Below are 22,188 nucleotides of genomic sequence, written 5' to 3'. Positions count from 1 at the left end.
GATCCAGGTACCTCTGCTCCTGCATCTCTTTTAGAATTTTACCCCTTATTTTGTACTGTCTCTCCATGTTCTTCCTACCAAAATGCATTACCTCACTTTTGCACATTGAACAACTTCTGCTACCTATCTACACATTCCATCAACTTTTATATGCCCTTTTGAAGTTCTGACTGGCCTCTTCACTGTTTACAATACTTCTAAGTTTTGTATCATCCGCAAATTTTGAAACGATCTCCTGTACACCGAGATCTAGGTCATTATTATACATCAGAAAAACAAGGGTCCCAATAGTTGCTTTCACGACTCCCCAGATACCATATGCAGCAAAGACCTGAACAGCTGTCGGGCCTGGGCTGATGAGCGATAAGTAACATTTAAGCCATGGAAGTATCAGGCAATAACCATCTCCAACAAGAGAGAATCTAACGGGTGGCATGGTGACAAAGTGGTTAGCACTGCTGCCTCACAGTGCCAGGGACCCGGGTTCGATTCCCAGCTTGGGTCAAGGTCTGTGTGGAGTCTGCATGTCCTCCCCATGTCTGCGTGAGTTTCCTCCCACACTCCAAAGATATGCGGGCTAGGTTGATTGGCCATGATAAATTGACCCTTAATTTCAGGGGGACTAGGAGGGTAAATGTGGGGTTACAGGGATAAAACCTGAGTGGGATTGTTGTCGGTGCAGGCTTGATGGGCCAAATGACCGCCTCCTGCACTGTGGATTCTCTGATGACCATCTCCCCATGACGTTTGCCATGCTGAATCTGCCACTATCAACATCCTGAGGGTTACCATTGATTATAAACTGAATTGCACCTGCCTTATAAATATTGTGGCCGCAAGAGCAGATCAGAGACTGGGAATTCTGAGGCAAGTAACTCATGCCTGACTTCCCCAAAGCCTGTCCAAGGCACAAGTCAAGAATATTAACAGATAATCCCCACTTGGTTGAGTGAGTCCGGCTTCAAAAACATTCAAAGCTCAAATTCATCCAGACAAGCAGCCTGCTTGATCGGCACCCCTTCCGTCAACCTATGACATTGCTCAAATCACTGATGCACAGTGGCAGCAGTGTAGTATGTATAATTTCAAGAAATTATGTATGATTTCAACAAACCACCAAGGGTCCTTTGGCAGCATCTTTCAAACATGTTGATCTTCTAGGTGTAGAGATGACAAGGGCAGTAGGCGCATGGGGAACACCACCACCTGCAGGTACCCTTCTGAGCCATGCAACACCCTGACTTGGAGCTATATCGCTGTTGCTGATCAAAATTCTGGAACTTCCTAACAGTGCTTTTGGGTGTACCTGCACCAGATGGACTGCAACAGTTCTAGAAAGTGGCTCATCACCACCATCTTGAGCAATTAGAGATAGACAACAAATGTTAACCTTGCCACCAATGCCCACATCCTAATTGTGAGGATGATACTAAATGACTACAACAGGACTTGGATTGGCAGACTACTGGTAGATGGAATTTAGTACTGCCAAATAAAAATTGATGCATTTTGATGGAAGGGATAGGGAAGCAATATAGACATAAGTGGCACAGTCTTAAATACTGTGCAGGAGCAGAGGGACCTGAAGGTGCATGTGCATAGATCATCAAAGATCTTTGAAGGTGGCAGGACATACCAAGAGTGGTTAGCAAAGCATATGGAATCTTGGACTTCATAAGGCATTGGGTAATAAAGCATGGAAGTTATGCTGAATCTTTATAAATCCTTGGTTCAGCCACAGCTGGAGTGTTGCATCCCTTTCTAATCATCATACATTAGGAAAGATGGGGGAGTCTTTTCAGAGGGTGCAGCAGGGATTTACTTGAATGGTTCTGGGGATGGGGGAATTTTAGCTGCAAGGTTAGGTTGGAAAAGCTAGGATTGTTTTTCAACATTACAGTACAATTTTGTACATTCTGAATAAATTTAAAGTTTGGATATGTAGACAAGGAAAACTGTTCCCATTCATAGAATATACTAGGGCTAGAGAAATGGATTTAAGGTGTTGAGTAAGAGTTGAAGGGGGAATGTGAGAAAGAACTTGTTTCTGCAGCAATTGGTAATTACCTGAAACATTCTGTCCCTGAAGCTGGTGGAAGCAAGACATGTAATTATTTCAAAAGAAAATAAACCTGCAGAGTTATGGGAGTGGAACCGGGGAATAGAGCTGTGACTAGATGGCTCCAAGGTGAACGGGCATGGATTCGATGGGCTGAATGGCAGTCTCCTGTCCTATCTCCATGTCTCTAAATTACAATCAAATTTAATACTTTTGTTTCACTCATGCAATCTATTTTGAAACAATACATTTGAACAATATTTGCTTTTATACAAAAGATTTAAATTCTCAAATGTGCTTTGCACATCTGAATTCTGAGGTGTTTATTATGCTGATCTTTCATTCTGTAGCAGATGTAATTTTGCGTTGATCAGCATCATTTGTACATCTGACCATTGCATGATCATTAACTTGACAATGAAAATTTTTAAAATGAAGCATGTTCAAACATGATTTGGGATGATTAATATGATTGGATACTTTTGAGTTGCTGCTTTCAGTCTCCAGGTTGTGTGGAAATGCATATCACAAAATGAAATATTTCACCCTGTGTTCTAGGACCAGATTGTTCTTTGACTGTTCCATCAATGGAATCCTACTGGGTACTGCCAAATATTAAACCCTTTAGCCCCAGTGTGAGCCGTGCATCACACAAGGCTGTTGTATATGGAAAATTTATGTGGGTGATTGGTGGATATACCTTCAATTATAGTTCATCACAGATGGTCCTTAAGTAAGTATGTCTGTAATTTAGTCTTTGCTGTCTTTGTTTTTTGCATGAAAATGTGCATGCTTGCTTTAAATAATACAATGACCTCTTAGCTCTATTTTTCTTGCTTTGATCTTAACCAAATAACTTTGGAATTTGGAAAGAATTTCAAATCTCAATAAAATTAATCTCAGTTAAAATTTCCAGAGTTTGTAACAAGGCTTACTACTAATGTTAGTATTAAATTTTCTGCATGTAAGCCTTTAAGTCTGGCATATTTGAAAGACTGGATAATTCAGAGATGTTACGTTAGGAACATCCAAAATATAAAACTGTGATCCAAATAATGCTGTTGCTATTTTTCTTTCATGCTGATATTTGGAAAAAATTAGGCTGGAAGGAGCTGAGTTGTCTCTCATTGCTACAGTTTTTAAACAGTTTTTTCATGGACATTTATCTCTATTGCATACAAACTATTTGGTAAATTATTTGACAAGTGTAAGTTTTGTCTGAAATTAGAAAAGCTTTATTGATCGGCACTCTCCAGGCCCTTTCTGCAACCAAACTAAGTCTTAATAGCTTGAATTAACTTTGGCAAACATCTTTGACCTGTAATAGGGAATGCTGCAGTTCGTTCATTTTGTCAGGCTGCGACGAGCAGATTCTCCACACGGTGCTGAAATTTCTGGTGTCTGAAGTACTTAGATTTATTCCAGGCATTTTATGAATTTCAATCACTTCCCCCCCATTTCTGTCAGTTTTCTTAAGGTTGTCGTTCATTGCTCCATCTCAGCTGAAGATATTGACATGTGAAATGGTATAATTCCTTGGATGCCCATTGCCCTCCAGCACAGTAAAGAAATAATGAGTATTGGCACACTGTTAGATAGCTGGGTGCCTCACCAACAAGCCTCTTGTTGCTCAAATCCAATGTCCACGTGTGTATTTTTCAGATACCTGTGGATAATTTAAGAATGCAAGTTCAAGTTGAGTTGTCTCTCCCTCAACCTCTCCCTCAACCTCATCCAAGTCTCCTGACATTTGCAGCTACTACGACTGAGATCAAGTAGCTTGGCACAGATAACTAATCCTGGGACCTTCTGCGCAGTTGCACAGTGGTTTTTACCAGCCAAGTACTCTTTGAGGACACTCCAGCATGCATATCTAATTTGATTCTCTACACAAAATGGTGTGGATGCTCATTTGTTAAGACCATAAGTTGTAGGAACACATGTAGACCATTCAGCCCATCAAGTCTGCTCCACCATTCAGTAAGATTATAACTGATCTGATATGATCTTCAACTCCACTTTCCTGGCTTAACCCAACCCTTGATTCCCTTCCTGATTACAAATCTGTCTATCTCAGCCATGATGTGGAGATGCTGGCGCTGGACTGGGGTAAACACAGTAAGAAGTCTAACAACACCAGGTAGATCTCCTCAGAAGACAAACACGGGACACGGTGAACAGAGTACCCTTCGTCATCCAGTACTTCCCCAGAGCAGAGAAGCTACGACATCTCCTCCGGAGCCTTCAACATGTCATTGATGAAGACGAACATCTCGCCAAGGTCATCCCCACATCCCCACTTCTTGCCTTCAAACAACCACACAACCTCAAAAAGACCATTGTCCGCAGCGAACTATCCAGCCTTCAGGAGAACAGTGAGCACGGCACCACACAACCCTGCCACAGCAACCTCTGCAAGACGTGCCGGATCATTGACACGGATGCCATCATCTCACGCGAGAACACCATCCACCAGGTACACGGTACATACTCTTGCAACTCGGCCAACGTTGTCTACCTGATACGCTGCAGGAAAGGATGTCCCGAGGCATGGTACATTGGGGGAACCATGCAGACGCTGCGACAATGGATGAATGAACATCGCTCAACAATTACCAGGCAAGACTGTTCTCTTCCTGTTGGGGAGCACTTCAGCGGTCACGGGCATTCAGCCTCTGATCTTCAGGTAAGCATTCTCCAAGGCGGCCTTCACGACACACGACAACGCAGAGTTGCTGAGCAGAGACTGATAGCCAGGTTCCGCACACATGAGGACGGCCTCAACTGGGATCTTGGGTTCATGTCACACTATCTGTAACCCCCACAACCTGCCTGGATGTGCAAAATCTCACTGGCTGTCCTGTCTGGAGACAATACACATCTCTTTAACCTGTGCTTAATGCTCCCTCCACTCACATTGTCTGTACCTTTAAGACTTGATTATCTCAGCCATGAACATACTTAAGTATATTGAGCATTTTCAAGGCTGAGACAGATAATAGGACACTTAAGGGAATCAACGCATATGATGTTTAGGCAGCAAAGTTGAATTGAAGTCGATGCTCAGCCATGATCTTATTGAATGTCAGGTTTGAGAGGTCCTATGGCCTAATGCTATTTTGTATGAATGTTTGGGCTTGATGTGTTTGAGCACCATCTGGCAAGAAGAAATATGCACTGTCTGTCTTTCATCCTCTGTATAAATATTAAATGTATTACAGAAACAAGGACAGCTGTCTGCTGCAGATCACATGACAAGCTTAGAACTGTGCTGTCTGCAGCAGGTGCAGCATCGTCACACAGTTTTATAAAACAAAGGTTAATTCTGTCTGTGATTAGGACAAGGTGTCGTAGTGAATTGAGACAACGCACATTGGAAGCAGTGAAAAATGCTGACATCCTCCAACAGAGTAAGAAGTCTCACAACACCAGGTTAAAGTCCAACTGGCTTATTTGTAGCAAACGCCACTAGCTTTTGGAACTGGCTATTCCTTCGTCAGGTGGGTGGGAGTTATGATCACGAAGGAACAGCCAGTTCCGAAAGCTAGTGGCGTTTGCTACAAGTAAACCTGTTGGACTTTAAGAAGTCTTACAACACCAGGTTAAAGTCCAACAGGCTTATTTGTAGCAAACGCCACTAGCTTTCGGAACTGGCTGTTCCTTCGTGATCATAATTCCCACCCACCTGACGAAGGAACAGCCAGTTCCGAAAGCTAGTGGCGTTTGCTACAAATAAGCCTGTTGGACTTTAACCTGGTGTTGTTAGACTACTTACTGTGTTTACCCCAGTCCAACGTCGGCATCTCCACATCATGACGATCCTCCAACAGACCAGATGTAGTTCATATGATAATATAAAAGAAAATTCAGACTTGTGATGCTTTAGATCAAGGGTTTAAATGAGTGGTAAAAAATGAAAAAGGAGAGTCAGATGAAGCAACAATCATCCTTTATCAATATACTTTAATCATAGAAACCCTACAGTGCAGAAAGAGGCCATTTGGCCCATTGAGTCGGCACCGACCACAATCCCACCCAAGCCCTACCCCCATATCCCGACATATTTCACCCACTAATCCCACTAATCTATGCATCTCAGGACACTAAGGGGCAATTTTAGCATGGCTAATCAACCTAACCCGCACATCTTTGGACAGTGGGAGGAAACCGGAGCACCCGGAGGAAACCCATGCAGACACGAGGAGAATGTGCAAACTCCACACAGACAGTGACCCAAGGCGGGTATCGAACCCAGGTCCCTGGAGCTGTGAAGCAGCAGTGCTAACCACTGTGCTACCGTGCCGCCCTTTATGCATTGGAACAACCGCTGGTAGTTCCAAGTGTGATGATAATAGGCAGTTGCTTTGATATTATACATGATATTTTTATGTTCAAAAATTTTAGCTTTATTCTACAGGCAGCCGGTATATCCGAAAAAACATTTAGCTCAAGGGTTGTAAAAGTAAGCTAATTATTCATTTCCGCGAGGAATTTGTTACTTTTATAGAGTTAGTGGGCACTTGTTTACCCAGAAGATTCCCTGCGAAGTTGATTGACAGGGCCATGTGATAATGTGGTTAATGTGCAGAGCTGGGTCTTTCGCAGAGAGAGCGAAGTTTTTACCATTTGAAGTTGGAGTTTTAGCTGGAAATTGTTTGAAGAGAGAAGCTTGTGCAAGTTACTGAAACTCCGATCTCTCTCAAAGCTCCAAGGCTGTCTATGCTTATTATCGCAAGTATATTTGTGATTAACTCTATTTAAAGTGGTCTTTTAAGTCTGTAAGAGAAATGATGCGTATTTGGAATGGGAACAGTGATAAGTTAGAAATTAAAATTGTTTATTATTCGACTGTTAATGATTGAGCTGTTTCCTTTGTTGGAGTTGTATTTAAACTGTGTTGTGAATAAAGATTGTTTTAATATAAAGATCCCTGTTTTATCAGTGGAATCTTTAAATAAAGTTTTTTGTTAGTGGAATCAATCCTGGAGTGAAGGAGGGATCCTGGAGGGAATCCTGGAGTGTTTCCTCACTTTTTTATGAAAAGAAAATTGTTGGATCTAGTCTGGCTTCCTAATATACTTTGGGGTTCTGGCCCTAACATGAGGAAGGAGTCCATGAAGCTTTGATTCTAATCAGCTTGTGCACAATCTGAACTACAAAAGTTAAAGGTTTCAGCATCTTCATGCAAAGCAACAGAAAATTGGTGAAGGTGCAATTGCTAACGAGTGGTACCAAAGGACATATGTTGTATAGCCAAATTTAAATCAAAATTCTGGACATAACTATGAAAAATATATATATTTGGAGAGTAAATTCCCTCAGCTCAGGATATGTTTTAGTTTTATCTCCTGTCAGTTATAAGTTTATTTCATAAACTGTGGTAAATTGTTAATTTGTACCAACAAAAAATTGGAATTCTTGTATCTAAATGTGCATAAAAAGCTAATAACTGCATTTCTCTGTTCATGGTATATTTCACTATCGTTCATTGGTGTATTTGATTTGACTTTCAGGTATGATTTGGAGAGCAGTGTTTGGACGGGTGTACCCATAACAAGTGTTGCAAGGCCACCTTCAAGATATGGACATTCTCTAACATTATATCAGGTAAGAATTAAACTGACTTCAATTCTATTTTCAAATTTGTTACTAATTTGGCTTCATAGTAACATTCAGAACAGAAACTTTTGGTACTTTTAAAGTATTTTTCAATTTTTTTTATGGCCAGTCAAATTGCAGGAGTATGCCATGGTTGACTGTGAAGAAATTTGTGAAAAATAGATCCCGTTAAGATGTTCTCTGATATGAGGGGCATTATCACTGTAATCTTTCCCTCCCTCATCGCCTGATGGTGTGTCTTCAACTTCTCTCAGTCACAATTTTTTAAGATGTGTGCTGTAATCATCAGAAGGTTGCTGGCAAGATAATTATGAATGAGCAAGGCCACTTGTCCCATGTTGGTTCATTCATTCAGAATGACTTCAAAATTTTTGCACGTCAACATCCAGTTAGTTCTTGAAGGGTTACGATGTATTTACCTCAGCTAGACTATATTTGGCATTTAATTTACAGATTTACCTCTAGTATACCAGTTAAAATATTATATCTCTACAAGGCCACTATTTTTGCCTTTAACCTGGACTTTTCAGCCATCCTTCTCTCTTCAATTCTGACTATGGTTCCACTTTGAGGGCCTTTTTTGTACTGCCTTGAGGGTTCAAATGTCCTTCAAGTGACATGACAGGGCCTGGAAGAAGAGGGTGCACAGAGCATCAATCATTGGGGGACCTGGGTAGCACCACCCCTCTCTCAAGTGGCTGACTGTTGGCCTCAATGTGTTTGCAGACAAGTGCAAGTTAAATGCTTTGCTCCAGGCCAAAGTTCTGGAGTGAAAGTGGCAGTTTGTTTTGTTCTATGGTCATGGTGCATTCATGATGATGTAGTCCACCCGAGGCTGCATGCTCGCCCTCCTATGCAGGCACCAGCCGACTAACGGATGACAAATGTCAGTGGCTAAAAAGGCCAGGGAGACCATGAGAAGTGGTAGTTGTAGAATAGTAGGGCCTGTGGCTTCTGGAGGGTTAGACTGGGCTGAGAGGAAGTGCGTTTTAACAACTTTTCGTCATCCTGAACTCAGCCTCAGCGAGAAACTATCCAAACTGCCTGGGCCTGAAGGTGAGAAAATGCTGGTTGTGAAATATCGTAGTGAGCATATATTGTGTAGTTTTGAGCACCCTCAAATAAAAAGGATATCAAAGTAATAGAAAAGGGGCATTTTATAGGCTCGCTAAGATATTTTTAAAAAATGAGGAGGCAGAGTTAGGAGGAGAAATGTTAAAAATTTGGGCTCTTCCCAAAAGCTGCAAAGAGTGAGTGAGGGTGAGAGGAGGGTGGGAACAAGCGTGGGTGAGATCATGTGTGTGACGTGCACAGTGTGACTGACTCATTCCTCCTCCTCTGGCGACCAGGACTTGGGGTCTTGTCTGTGTCTCTCTAACTATGCTTCTTATGCATAAAGGCAAAAAATGTTTTATGATTTTGCTTTTATGACATTTTTGTTCATTTTTTCTTTTGAAGATCAATTTAAATGCTTCAACATTTTCTTCATAGCTTAGCCTTTTTGAAATTCACGTTGAACATTGTGCCAAAGTAGATTTCTGGCAGCTGCTGCTGGGTTCTTTGCTGAAGGGGAATGAGACACTCCCAAGAAGTCTTATAAGGGTTATTTTTTCTCAAGTAGAAATGAGAAGTGTTGGAAATGCTCAGCATGTCTGATGGTCAGTGACACTTGGTCAGAACTAGTGCAGATCATGGACCTGCTGAAGTGTTTTCTCTGTTTCTCTCACCACAGATGTTCCCTGACCTCCTGAGTATTTCCAGCATTATCTGTTAACATTTCAGATTTCCAGTCTCTGCAGTACTTTCCTCTCCTGTTATATTCTCCATGCAGGACTTTTATGAATGGTTAGTTTCAATTTAAAATGAAAAAAATATTTATTGCACAATGTGAAACATGATTTTTCTATTAACAAAACCCACTTGTGTGGATTGGGATAGTGGTGCTAATTTACTGGAAAGTTTTGCCACTTTTAATCTTGGCACTAAAATCAGAGTCATGTGCTAATAGAATATGTCACTGTCCATTCAAGGCATTCTCATTTGTACATTAGATTGTTGCTCGAGGTGCTTGAAGCTCCAGTTTTTTGGATGTTGCTGTCTGAACATTGCACAGGGTCAGGTTCAAAGGAATAGATCTGGTTGCACAATATGAATGACTAAGTTATGTGTTAATGTTTGACAAAGTCGTGGTTGTAAAGTGTATCATAACAAAGCCTGAGCTTTTGATGGACTTCATAAATAGAGGCATAGAGTACAAAAAGCTTTGCTAAACCTATGTAAAACAATTCAATCCCACTGTAACGATATTTCCCAATTCTGGGACATGAAGGATGTGAGCGGGAGAATTAAAGGGAGTGTGGAGTGAGGTCAGAGGCCCAGGGTCCATGATTTCTCTCCCTGGTCCTGTGTCTTGGTGACCAGAACTGGACAAAATAATAAAGTATTGGTTTGCATGGAGTATTAGACTTTTCAATGTAACTTTCTCTGAATTACATTCTTCTGTTTTGGCTGTTTACTCATTTTGTTTGATTTATTAATTTCTGTCCTTCATTGCTTGGACATTTTGAACATACCAAGTCTTCTAAGACTTTGAACTCCTCAATGTCATCCTTTGCCATTTTTCATACTATTCATGAAATAGCTGTGCTGCCTATTTTCCTTTTTAAAGTTGCAGCACTTCAATTTTAATGCAGACTAATCTGTCATTTTATTTTGTCCTTTATATTTAATTCATTCGGTAATTTCTTAGCTGCCTCCAATTCCACTGCCATTCCTCGCCTGGCATCATGCAAATTTGAGCAATTTACATTATGTTTCTTACTGATATAAGCTAGAAACTATTGTCCCAACGTTTCCTGGAACACTGCATTTTACTATTTCCACAACCCTGATATAACTATTGTTTTCTACCCTTCGGCCAATATCTTATTGATCTCCAAGAGTTGCCTTGAATCTGTACAATTTTCAGTTTACCTAATAGGTTTTCAGCTGGAACTTTGCAAATCTGTCTCCTGGATGCCTAGATATAATCCACTGCCCACTGCACTTGTGGTGCCACGTTCTCCAAAACGGTCAAGGCATTGAACAGTTAGGAATGAATTGTGAGAATCCAAGTTGACAATTTATTATTCAGATAATGAAACTTACATCTATTAAGTGATTCCATTATTTTATGTCGAATTGAAGTAAGAATAATGGATCTGTTGTTGCCTCTATACTACTTGTGACTTCCTTTGAATATGAGTACCATGTTGACTTGTCCCCAGTCTCCCTCTCCCTTGTCAGTGGTACTTTGTTTCAGTCAATGTACTAAGCATCTGCTGCTCCTCAACATCAATGGTTGTTACTGAAAATGCCCCTTTCATGCATTTTTTTTAACATCCCTCCCTACTTGCTTCAGAATCTTGTTTCCGAGTAACTGAAATCCCTACAAACAAGGGGAGCTATCTTTTAAGCTAGGATATGTAATGGAAGTAAAACCAAGGAAATTCTGTCCATCAGTACTCATACTAACTGTGAACAATTTAGTAATATTGCTGGCACCAAGCAAACTTCACAAATCTTAATATATGAATTATGTGGGATGGTTTGCCTTCTAATTGTTAACCAGTATTAGCTTTTATTTCATGACACTGATATTGTTGTTCAGGACACAGCAACCCACCTGTTGGTGCTATATTATCAGATGACCAACTGGGGATTGCGTGCATTTTGAATAGTTTGTAGTGCAATATTGTAGACTTTGCAGCTGTAGGTTAGTGTCAAAAAGAAACTGTATATGCATCAGTGCTGAGTGTCAAATAATACTCGATTTCCACATCAGCAGGATATCAGTTATTTTGATAGCCTTTTTGGAACCTTCTTTTAAGGCTAAGGTCTGTAGAATGGGAACTGTCAGAAACTTGAGAACTTGCCGTGAAATGAACAAAGGATGAAGCATTAGATTAGCAGGTTGTATATTAAATCAAGGATAGCTTGGGTAATTAATGCAATTGGGATGATATTACAAGTAGACTGATTTGGAATCGATAACTGACCAAGGAATAGATCCATCATGTTAAAATACCAATTAAACAAATAACTTTGCCACATTTGCTAACTTGGCTGAAATCCAAGAGCATGGTGATTTTGTTTACATAATGTTGAATTGAAAGTGTTGCCGACTAACAACTGGTTTGCTGCTTTCCTTAAGGAAAAAACATGTTCCAAACTTTCTGAAACCTTTGAGGAAAAAGAGGCAGACAAACAGAGAAAAACGAGAGACATTTGTCTGATGAACAATGAGAAAGAAAGGGGATTCCCAATAAATGTAAGGGAATCACAAAAATAAATGTAAGACCCAGGCTCTCAGTGACTTTTAGGAGGTTGCAAGTATTTAGAGAAAGTGTTATGCAGATTTGATGAGGGAAGATTAAATCAAAAACATCTTAAAACACTGAGTCCTTGTGATTTTTCTCCTTTTGACCTGGATTCACTTGAACATATTTGATAACATTGCTTCCATTCCAAAAATAAAGATCTGATGATGTAGGTTTCCCAATGAACTGCTAGGCTTTTGAATCTTGCAAATTAGTATCTTCAGTGTATTCGCTGGGTTTAAGAACAACAGTAGGTTCCTGCTTAAGAGAAACATATGAGTGGGGTACATTTAGGAAGGTTAGATTATCTTTTTACCGAGGACCATAGAATCCATGCAAGTGCAGAAAGAGGCCATTTGCCCTATCAAGTCTGCACTGACGCTCTGAAAGAGCATCCCACCCAGGCCCTCACCTTCACCCCATCCCGATAACCCCACAAGTTTACCATGACGAATCTTCCTAACCTAGTGTAATAACCCTTTTGGATGTTTGAAAAGGAACATGTGTAAGATAAGTTTGGGAAATCTCAGTCCAATTCCAGCGGATGGAGGATGGTAGATGAAATTACTCAAGCCAGAAGAATCATATATATATATATATATATATATAGTACATTTTTCTGAGATTGGGGTTAAGGTGTGTGCAGGTAATACCCCCCCAGTAAATTTACATTTTAGCATGGTTTGTAAATTAGGGATGTTCCTTGAATGGCACTTCCACCATTTCTGTGTTAGTGCAGTTCCTGCACACGCTCAGTCTTTTAAAAACAAACCACTGCTTTTCTCCCCGACCCTCCCGCTTGTCATTTTCCTCTCCTAAACCCTTGCTGCGTCCCCTTGCTGCCCTTTTCCTGAGTCTTTTCTCACGAGGGCCGGGAGAAGGAGGGAGGGAGCAAGCTGCATTACAGTAAGCAGGATGATGGGGAGAGAGTGGCAGGCAGGAGGAGTGGCAAATAGAAAGGTCAGGGGAGCAGTGAGCTTGTGGGTAAATGTTAAGTGTTTTTGGATACAAGTTCAAAGCAACCAATCTTAAAAAAAAATTATAGGTAAGAAACATAACCCCCTTTATTGCATGTTTTCTTGTGGGAAAGTGACTTTTGTTTAGCATGCTATATTGGAAAAAGTGATAGGAACTTTATTTTGTTTGTGTTGCTTTGGAAGCAACTAATGATATGGAAGTGTTTGAAATGAGAATAGTACAGCGTTGCCGAGTATTAATATCTATTGCAAGATGCATGCAAGGATTTAAACAAAAATTGAGAGACCTGCATCGAGAGAACCACGTTTTCAATGGATTAAGAACTGCCAATAGCTTAAAATTCCAATTTGAGTGATTCCACATTCTAATGTTATTGTTTGAAAATCTGTTTCAATAAATCTACCACATGCGCGAGGATTTGCTTCAAAATGCTTGACAGACAGTACCACCAGGAGGCAGTAAAGTGCTATGTATGCAAGATTTTGCAGAGCAGCAATCTGAAGATCCTATAACTTCAAAAAAAAGTTGATTTGTGAGGTTTTTGATAGCCTTACATAAAATGAGCAGAAAACATTACAGTTTGAGCAAAATAATCAACAGTCTAATACTTTATAATTTTATTCTTGATAAATTAAGATTTGGAACTCCCGGTGGCTTGTGCACTGAATTAGTACATGGGCTAACAAATTCAGCTTTGATGAAATTTAATTATTTCCTTTGTTCACATTTACTGTGGAGGAAAATACTCGTATGGTTTTAAACAAATTGGAAACTAAACAAAAACATATTCTTCCTATTTTTAACCTTCTGGAACATAGGACATATTATGTTGCACTATTATTTGTTGCTCTCTATGGTGATCCAATTTTTGCTGCTTTATAGTAAAGCTAATTGTCAAATAGCTTACATGTGTTTCCACTTGTAACAAAATCCCACCGCCACCTTTCGTGAGGTATTTGCCTTTCCACCAATCTGCAATGGCTGCTTTGTTTTCTTTTTACATCCTTCCTCCTGATCCAGTGAAATGGGGATAAAGTGGGCAGCACCCTCTACTCCCAGCTGAAAGCTAACTAAAATTTAAAGTAAAGTTTATTTATTGATCACAAGTAGGCTTACATTGAAAATCCCCTAGTCGCCACACTCCGGTGCCTATCAGCTCGGCATGTAATCTGGATAAATGAATGTAATTTATTTCCCCCAATATCCTGATAAGTGTTGACCAATGTTCCAATTTTACCATGTTTAACAAAATACTAGGGCAGCACAGTGGCTAGCACTGCTGCTTCACAGCTCCAGGGTCCCGAGGTTCGATTACCGGCTCGGGTTCACTGTCTGTGTGGAGTTTGCACATTCTCCTCGTGTCTGCGTGGGTTTCCTCCGGGTGCTCCGGTTTCCTCCCACAGTCCAAATATGTGCGGGTTAGGTTGATTGGCCAGGTTAAAAAATTGCCCCTTAGAGTCCTGGGATGTGTAGGTTAGAGGGATTAGTGGGTAAAATATGTGGGGGTAGGGCCTGGATGGGATTGTGGTCGGTGCAGACTCGATGGGCCGAATGGCCTCCTTCTGCACTGTAGGGTTTCTATGACTTCTATGTTTCTATGACTTTTTTTTTGCAATCAATTTGCTATTTTAAGATTAAATGGAATCTTGGCAAAGCTTTGTTATTAACTAAAATGATCTGATAAACCATTCAAATCTTTACCACTGAAATCCGAGGTGTCATTACAGAAATAAGGAAACAATATTTTTATGTCTATATCACAGAAATAGGCTAATTGATACAAATAGTCCATGTCATGTGCAAGACTGGTGGGTTAATACCTGGAATGACATGGTGGTGACGAATCCAATATAAGGTGTTGCATATTTTTAGGAAGGGTTTTGATGTGTAAACCTCGGTCCCAAAAGCATACTGATAGGTTTGTGTTGAAGTTGACATCCTAAACTGAATGAAAACACTTGCCCTTTTTTGTTTTAATTGTTTCCTCCTTGATTGTTCCAATGAGGAACTAAACAAATTGCTGTAACCATATTAGCACATTTGCAGTGTGACTCCCAATCGTTATTTGTTTTCCTCTCCTGCCTCATGTTAGGGACCAGATCAGAAACTCCAAAGTATATTGTGAAGTTAGCCTAGACCCCCGTTGTTTTAGATTTTGGCATTGGTGCAAGCAGAAGGTGTTTTGCACCAGGTGTGATTCCACTGACCCACTAGGAAGTTTTTAATAAAACAAAACTTTATTTAACAATGTAATTTAACCATAACAAAAAGAATTGGCATAACCTTTGGAATCATTGAGTCCCTACAGTACAGAAGAGACCATTTGGCCTATTGAATCTGCACCAACTCTGTGACAGAGTATCTTAGTAAGAAGTCTCACAACACTAGGTTAAAGTCCAACAGGTTTATTTGGTAGCAAAAACCACTAGCTTTTGGAGCGCTCGTTGCTCCTTCGTCAGGTGAATGGGAGTTCCGTTCACAAACAGTGCATATAAAGACACAAACTCAATTTACAAAAAAAAAATGGTTGGAATGCGAGTCTTTACAGGTCAGTAAGTCTTAAAGGTACAGACAACGTGTGTGGAGAGAGCGTTAAGCACAGGTTAAAGAGATGTGTATTGTCTCCAGGCAGGACAGTTGGTGAGATTTTGCAAGCCCAGGCAAGTCGTGGGGGTTACAGATAGTGTGACATGAACCCAAGATCCCGGTTGAGGCTGTCCTCATGTGTACGGAACTTGGCTATCAGTCTTTGCTCAGCGACTCTGTGTTGTCATGTGTCGTGAAGGCCGCCTTGGAGAACGTTTACCCGAAGATCAGAGGCCGAATGCCCGTGACTGCTGAAGTGTTCCCCAACAGGAAGAGAACACTCTTGCCTGGTGATTGTCGAGTGGTGTTCATTCATCCGTTGTCGTAGCCGTTGGGGAGACCATGCAGACGCTACGACAACGGATGAATGAACACTGCTCGACAATCACCAGGCAAGACTGTTCTCTTCCTGTTGGGGAACACTTCAGCGGTCACGGGCACTCGGCCTCTGATCTTCGGGTAAGGCGGCCTTCACGACACACGACAACGCAGAGTCGCTGAGCAGAGACCGATAGCCAAGTTCCGCACACATGAGGACGGCCTCAACCGGGATCTTGGGTTCACGTCACACTATCTGTAACCCCCATGACTTGCCTGGGCTTGCAAAATCTCTCTAACTTTCCTGTCTGGAGACAATACACATCTCTTTAACCTGTGCTTAACGCTCTCTCCACTCACATTGTCTGTACCTTTAAGACTTGATTACCTGTAAAGACTCGCATTCCAACCATTATTTTGTAAATTGAGTTTGTGTCTTTATATGCCCTGTTTGTGAACAGAACTCCCATTCACCTGACGAAAGAACAACGAGCGCTCCGAAAGCTAGTGGCTTTTGCTACCAAATAAACCTGTTGGACTTTAACCTGGTGTTGTGAGACTTCTTACTGTGTTCACCCCAGTCCAACGCCGGCATCTCCACATCAGAGTATCTTACCCAGGCTCTCTCCCTACCCTACCCCCTGTAACCGCACACATTTCCCATGGCTAATCCATCTAACCTACACATCTTGGGAAATTAAGGGGCAATTGAGTATGGCCAATCCACCAAAATTGCATATCTTTGCACTGTGGGAGGAAACCGGAGCACCCAAAGGAAACCCATGCAGACTTAGGAAGTATGTGCAAACTCCAAACAGTCACAAGGCCAGAATTGAACCTGTAGCTCTGAGGCAGCACTGTGCCATCAATTGAAATACTTAAACATGACAATGTATAATTCTTAACTGCTCTAGCTATCTCTGTTAGTTCCAATTTAAGCTATATTCATAAGACCGTAAGATCTAGGAGCAGAATTAGGCCATTTGGCTCATTGAATGGTGGAGCAGACTCAATCATGGCTGATCAGATTCTCTTCCCCATTCTCCTGCCTTCTCCCCGTAACCCCTGATCCCCTTATTGATCAAGAACCTAGCTATCTCTGTCTTAAAGACACTCAATGACCTGGCCTCCAAAGCTCTCTGTGACAATGAGTTCCACAGATCATCACCCTCTGGCTGAAGAAATTCCTCCTCATCTCAGTTTTAAAGGAGCGTCCCTTCACTCTGAGGTTGTGCCATCGAGTTCTAGTCTCTCCAACTAATGGAAGCGTCCTCTCCACATCCACTCTATCTCGGCCTGTCAGTATTCTGTAAGTTTCAATTAGATTCCCTCTCATCCTTCAAAATGCCATCGAGTATAGACCCAGACTCCTCAAATGACAAACCCTTTATTCCTGGGATCATTCTTATGAATCTCCTCTGGACCTCCTCCAAGGCAGCACATCCTTCCTCCGGTATGGGGCCCAAAACTGCTCACAATATTCCAACTGGAGTCTGACCAGAGCCCATATACAGCCTCCGCAGTACATCCCTGCTCTTGTATTCTAGCCCCGAAGAAATGAATGCTGACATTGAATTTGCCTTCCTAACTGCCAACTCAACCTGCATGTTAACTGTAAGAGAATCCTGAACCAGGACTCCCAAGTCCCTTTGTGCTTCAGCTTTCCGAAGCCTTTCCCCATTTAGAAAATAGTCTATGCCCTTATTCTTCCTACCAAAGTGCATAACCTCGTACTTTCCCACATTGTATTCCATCTGCTGCTACTTTGCCCGCTCTCCTAGCCTGTCCAAGTCATTCTGCAGCCTCCCCACTTCCTGTCCCTCTACATATCTTTATCGTCCACAAATTTAGCAACTATACCCTCAGTTCCATCTTTCAGGTCATTAATGTATAGAGGAAAAGTTGTGGTTCCAACAGTGAACCCTGTGCAACACCACAAGTCACCGATTGCCATCCTGAAAAGGACCCCCTTATCCCCACTCTCTGATTGACAGACAGAAGGCAATCTTCTATCCATGCCACTACCTTGCCTCTAACACCATTGGCTCTTGGCTTATTTAGCAGCCTCTTGTAAGGCACTTTGTTAAAGGCTTTCTGGAAATCCAAATAAATCATTTCCACTGGCTCTCCTTTGTCTAACTTCATTACCTCCTCAAATAATTCTAACAGATTTGTCAGCCATGACCTCCCTTTGATGAAGCAGTGCTGACTCGGCCTCTTTTACCAAGCGTTTCCAAATACTCCGTAATTTCATCCTTAATGGACTCCAAGATCTTGCCTTTGGCCGAGATCAGGCTAACTGGCCTATAATTTCCCATCTTCTACCTCCCTCCTTTCTTAAACAGGGGTGTTACATTGGCTTTTTTCCAGTCCTCTGGGACCTTCCCTGACTCCAGTGATTTCTGAAAGATCACCATCAATGCTTCCACAATCACCTCCGCTATCTCCTTCAGAAACCTGAAGTGTAGTCCATCTGATCCGGGTTATTTCTCCACCCTCAGACCTTTCAGCTTCCCTAGCACCTTCTCCTTAGTGATGGCCACTACATTTACCTCTGCCCCGACCTCTTGAAGTTCTGGCATGTTAACGGTGTCTTCCATCATGAAGACTGATGCAAAGTACCCATTCAGTTCCTCTGCCATCCCCATAGACACAAACTCACCAAAACCCACGGGTTAGTTCTCCAGCCATTTAACACCTTTGAACAGAGATACTGAGAGACACCTGTCTTCTGACTCTCAGACAGCAACCTCCAGAGATTTGTCTTCACACAGCAGAACTCCAGAGAAAGAGAGAGAGAAAACACATCTTTCGTTTTGCAGACCTCTGGAGAAAGCTACCTATTTTCTTGCAGGTCAGAAACTTAAATTTCTAAAGGAAGAGAGAAAGAGCATCTTTTCAAATTCAAACAGCAACTGTCTGCTTGTCTCTCTATAAACCTAGTTCCTCCCATTCACATGACTTTCTCGTCTTGCCAAGCAGCCTTATTAAACTCTGAAGCCCCAGGGGACAACCCTAAAAACATCAAAACTGCATTAACTCAGATTAAAACAAGCACCCCATTAATTAGAAGCAATTACTCTTCTGCATGTCAGCTGCTGGTTGCAGACAAATTGGCTCCATTTAAACAGAGTTGAATCTTAATGTCTCCTTCACAAGAAACTGGACACAAATACATTTCTTAAAGGCATTGTATTGTCACCCTCATCATAACTCATAAGAGGCTATGTTTGATAGGAGCTCGTAATTGCATGTTGTGGGAATCATCAATTAATACAAGGTATCATCATTAAAAGGTTTGTTGACCAGAATTCCTCATTTCTCTTGCCACTGCCTCATTTGCACTCTTGGGGTCCAGCTAATTTGTACTTAATTTCCCCTCGAGACCAAACAAAATTTTCAGAATTTTAAATAGGCCTTTATTCAAGCTATAGCAGGGAAGTCTGCCTGTACTGGTGCTGGATCTTCAATTGTAGGTATCTACATTTTTTATTAACTTTGTCATTTTTAAAACATCAAGAAAATGATGACTACACAGGGCTGTCAAAAACATGTGGTCTATAGTGTCAAATTATTGAAATTTTAGATATAATACGAAGGACTATAGAAAACAAATCTCAAGTATCTTGCTATATTGAAAACAGTGCCTAATAAGAAAAACTCATCGATCCCTAAAGATGGTGAGGTGTCATCAGAAAATATATGCTGACACGGGTCAAACATTGGTCTAGGCAAATGCACCATCATCGTCTTTGGTAAGTGATTAGATGTCCTGTGTTTTTCTTTTAAAAACAAATATACTGATATCCTTTTTTCATAGCTGCTACATATAGCATACACGCTCATGCTCTTTGGCAGTATTTGGAAATCTGAATGTCTAATGCTTTTTGCCTGTAATTGTTTATGAATGAAGTGAAAGAACAGTTTGTCTCAGAGAGATGAGTTGCCAATGATTTTACATTGGGGAAAAAAGTACTTAAAGATTCTTTTTATTTGTATTTCCATAGATGATTAATCCATAGACATGTTAGCAATTTCAGATGACGAGGTGACTTTTTTTGCAGTAATTGGAGGATGGCATGATTTGTACATACTGAGACTGCTGCTGGAGGGCGTTTGGTCTTTTTTTGGCATGTTCCTTCTCTGTACCACGTAGGAATTACCCCAAATGAACCAGAAAAGTTAGTGATGTCAGTCACAATGGATTTGTGCTGACCGTTGTCATCTCAACTGTACATACAATACCCATGAGCTGTAGAAAGTAATTTACAGTTCCACTGAGCTCTTTAAAGACGAGTTCTTGTAGCAAAATTCTATTTTTGTACACTTGATCAGCACTTTTCAAAGTGTGCCCGATGGGTTGGGAAAAAGTCATATAAAATATACTTCATCCTTAAAAACTTTTGTCATTTTTTTACATTAATTCATATTGTGCTTAACTGTTAATAAATTACATTTCTTAAAGTCCTGTTGTTTATTTGACATTTTGCATTTGCTTTAATTTAAAAAAAATAATTAACTGCACTTTACCTTGATGCCTTTTGAAATATAGGCATTTTTGAACGTGACTATATTTCCAGATTCCTTCTCCTTGTAAGTGATGGTTTTAATTTAAGTGATAATTATTTAGAGCGGTGTGTTTACACTATGATCAAAAAATGCAAATCAAGCACAATGTTACTAAAAGCATCCTTGCTGTTTAGTGTTATTTTCCAATAGGTATTAAGTTGGCTGCTTAATTACTTAAGAATATAAATGTCCCTCTATAATTTCAGGCCCTAGTCCATCACCCTACTGAGCAGTAATAGACCCAAGAAAATATCAGTAATGTGCTCCATAAAGTAGCAGTATAGATTATTTTGAGGCGATTGTGCATGTCACAACATAAAACAGTGTACGACCAGGATGTTTCAAAGCTTGGAGCGAATCCTTAAAGCAAGCTCGATTCTTTGCAATAGGACTTTTAACACCATATACGTGAGGCCATTTCAGAGGGCAGTTGAGAGTCAAACACATTGCTGTGGCTCTGGAGTCGCATGTAGGCCAGACCAGGTAAGGACAGCAGATTTCCTTCCCTAAGGGACACTAGTGAACCAGATGGGTTTTTCTGACAATCAACAATGGTTTCACGGTCATCAGTAGATTTTTAATTCCAGATATTTTTTATTGAATTCAAATTCCACCATCTGCTATGGCAGGGATTTGAACCTGGGTCCCCAGAGCATTAGCTGAGTTTCTGGATTAATAGTCTAGCGATAATACCACGAGGTGGTGTTGGTGGATCACCTTGAACTCCTGCCTACTGAATTCTGTACACAAAACCCCCCCCAGAACTGAAGAAAATTCTATGAATTATTTTCAAATCTGTACAAAGTGAAAACTTAAACTATACAGTTTGAACATATTTCTTGAAGATGTACTTGTCCTTTTTCGCCTTCATTTGTTCCATTGACTGTATTTTTTGATTATTTGATGGATAATTAAATGGTGTACAATGGTATCATGAACTGTGCGATAATAATTGAAATTATTTCAAATGTTGCTTACTAAAATTTAATTAACAAGTGAGATGTGGTCTAAAATGTTTGTATCATAGCTACCTGGATATCATTATTAGGAACTGGTTAATCAAGTTATCTTCAAATTTTCCAATTACCATGATTTACATATCATACCTGCTTATAAAACTTGCAAGTATTAGGCCACAGTCAGTCTTCGAAAGAGTCACAAGGACATTGGTGTAACATTTGACACTCTAATTAGGTGTATTAAAAATAATAGGATGTTGAGTTGTATCTGAAATTTGTCGTAATTATTTCTTGGTCAACGTAGCAGAACATACCCCCGTTTGGGCTCAGTGAGGGCTGAAGGCCCAAATAATTTTCTCGTGTGAGAACTGATATTGCATTTCACTCTTAAGCCCATAAGTAGGTTTTCTTTAAGATCAAAATGCTGCAGATGCTGGAAGACTGAAATAAAATTGCACCTCTAATTTGCGCAATTACTTCCTGGTTAAAAAATACCCCCATTTGGGCCGAGTGAGAGCCTGAGGCCAAAATAATAAATTTCTAGTGTGCGTCTGTGATACTGCACATTGCTGTTTAATCACATTCACAACTATATTTTCTATATTTGAAAAATACTGTGGATACTGTAAAACTGAAATAAAAGAACAAAATGCTGGAAACACCTGGATTTGGGGGAATTTGTGCAGCGAGAAATAGTCAGTGTTTCATTTCAGTTACCTTTTATTTTGACTTAAGTTTAGAC

The 22,188-nt window shown here is 40.6% G+C and overlaps 1 protein-coding gene across 1 annotated transcript in view; it reads left to right on the top strand.

Moving 5' to 3' along the window:
• The window catches only part of atrnl1b (attractin-like 1b), an 887,738-nt gene that overhangs the window by 136,160 nt on the left and 729,390 nt on the right, over nt 1-22,188 (top strand). The window contains exons 6-7 of the mRNA XM_078223252.1: nt 2,618-2,792; nt 7,573-7,666. Coding sequence (XP_078079378.1) covers nt 2,618-2,792; nt 7,573-7,666 — 269 coding nt within the window. The remainder of the gene's footprint in view (nt 1-2,617; nt 2,793-7,572; nt 7,667-22,188) is intronic.

The sequence above is a fragment of the Mustelus asterias genome, chromosome 11, assembly GCF_964213995.1.
Source record: "Mustelus asterias chromosome 11, sMusAst1.hap1.1, whole genome shotgun sequence".
NCBI classification, from domain to species: Eukaryota; Metazoa; Chordata; class Chondrichthyes; order Carcharhiniformes; family Triakidae; genus Mustelus; species Mustelus asterias.
This window is presented reverse-complemented; position numbering and strand designations above follow the sequence as displayed.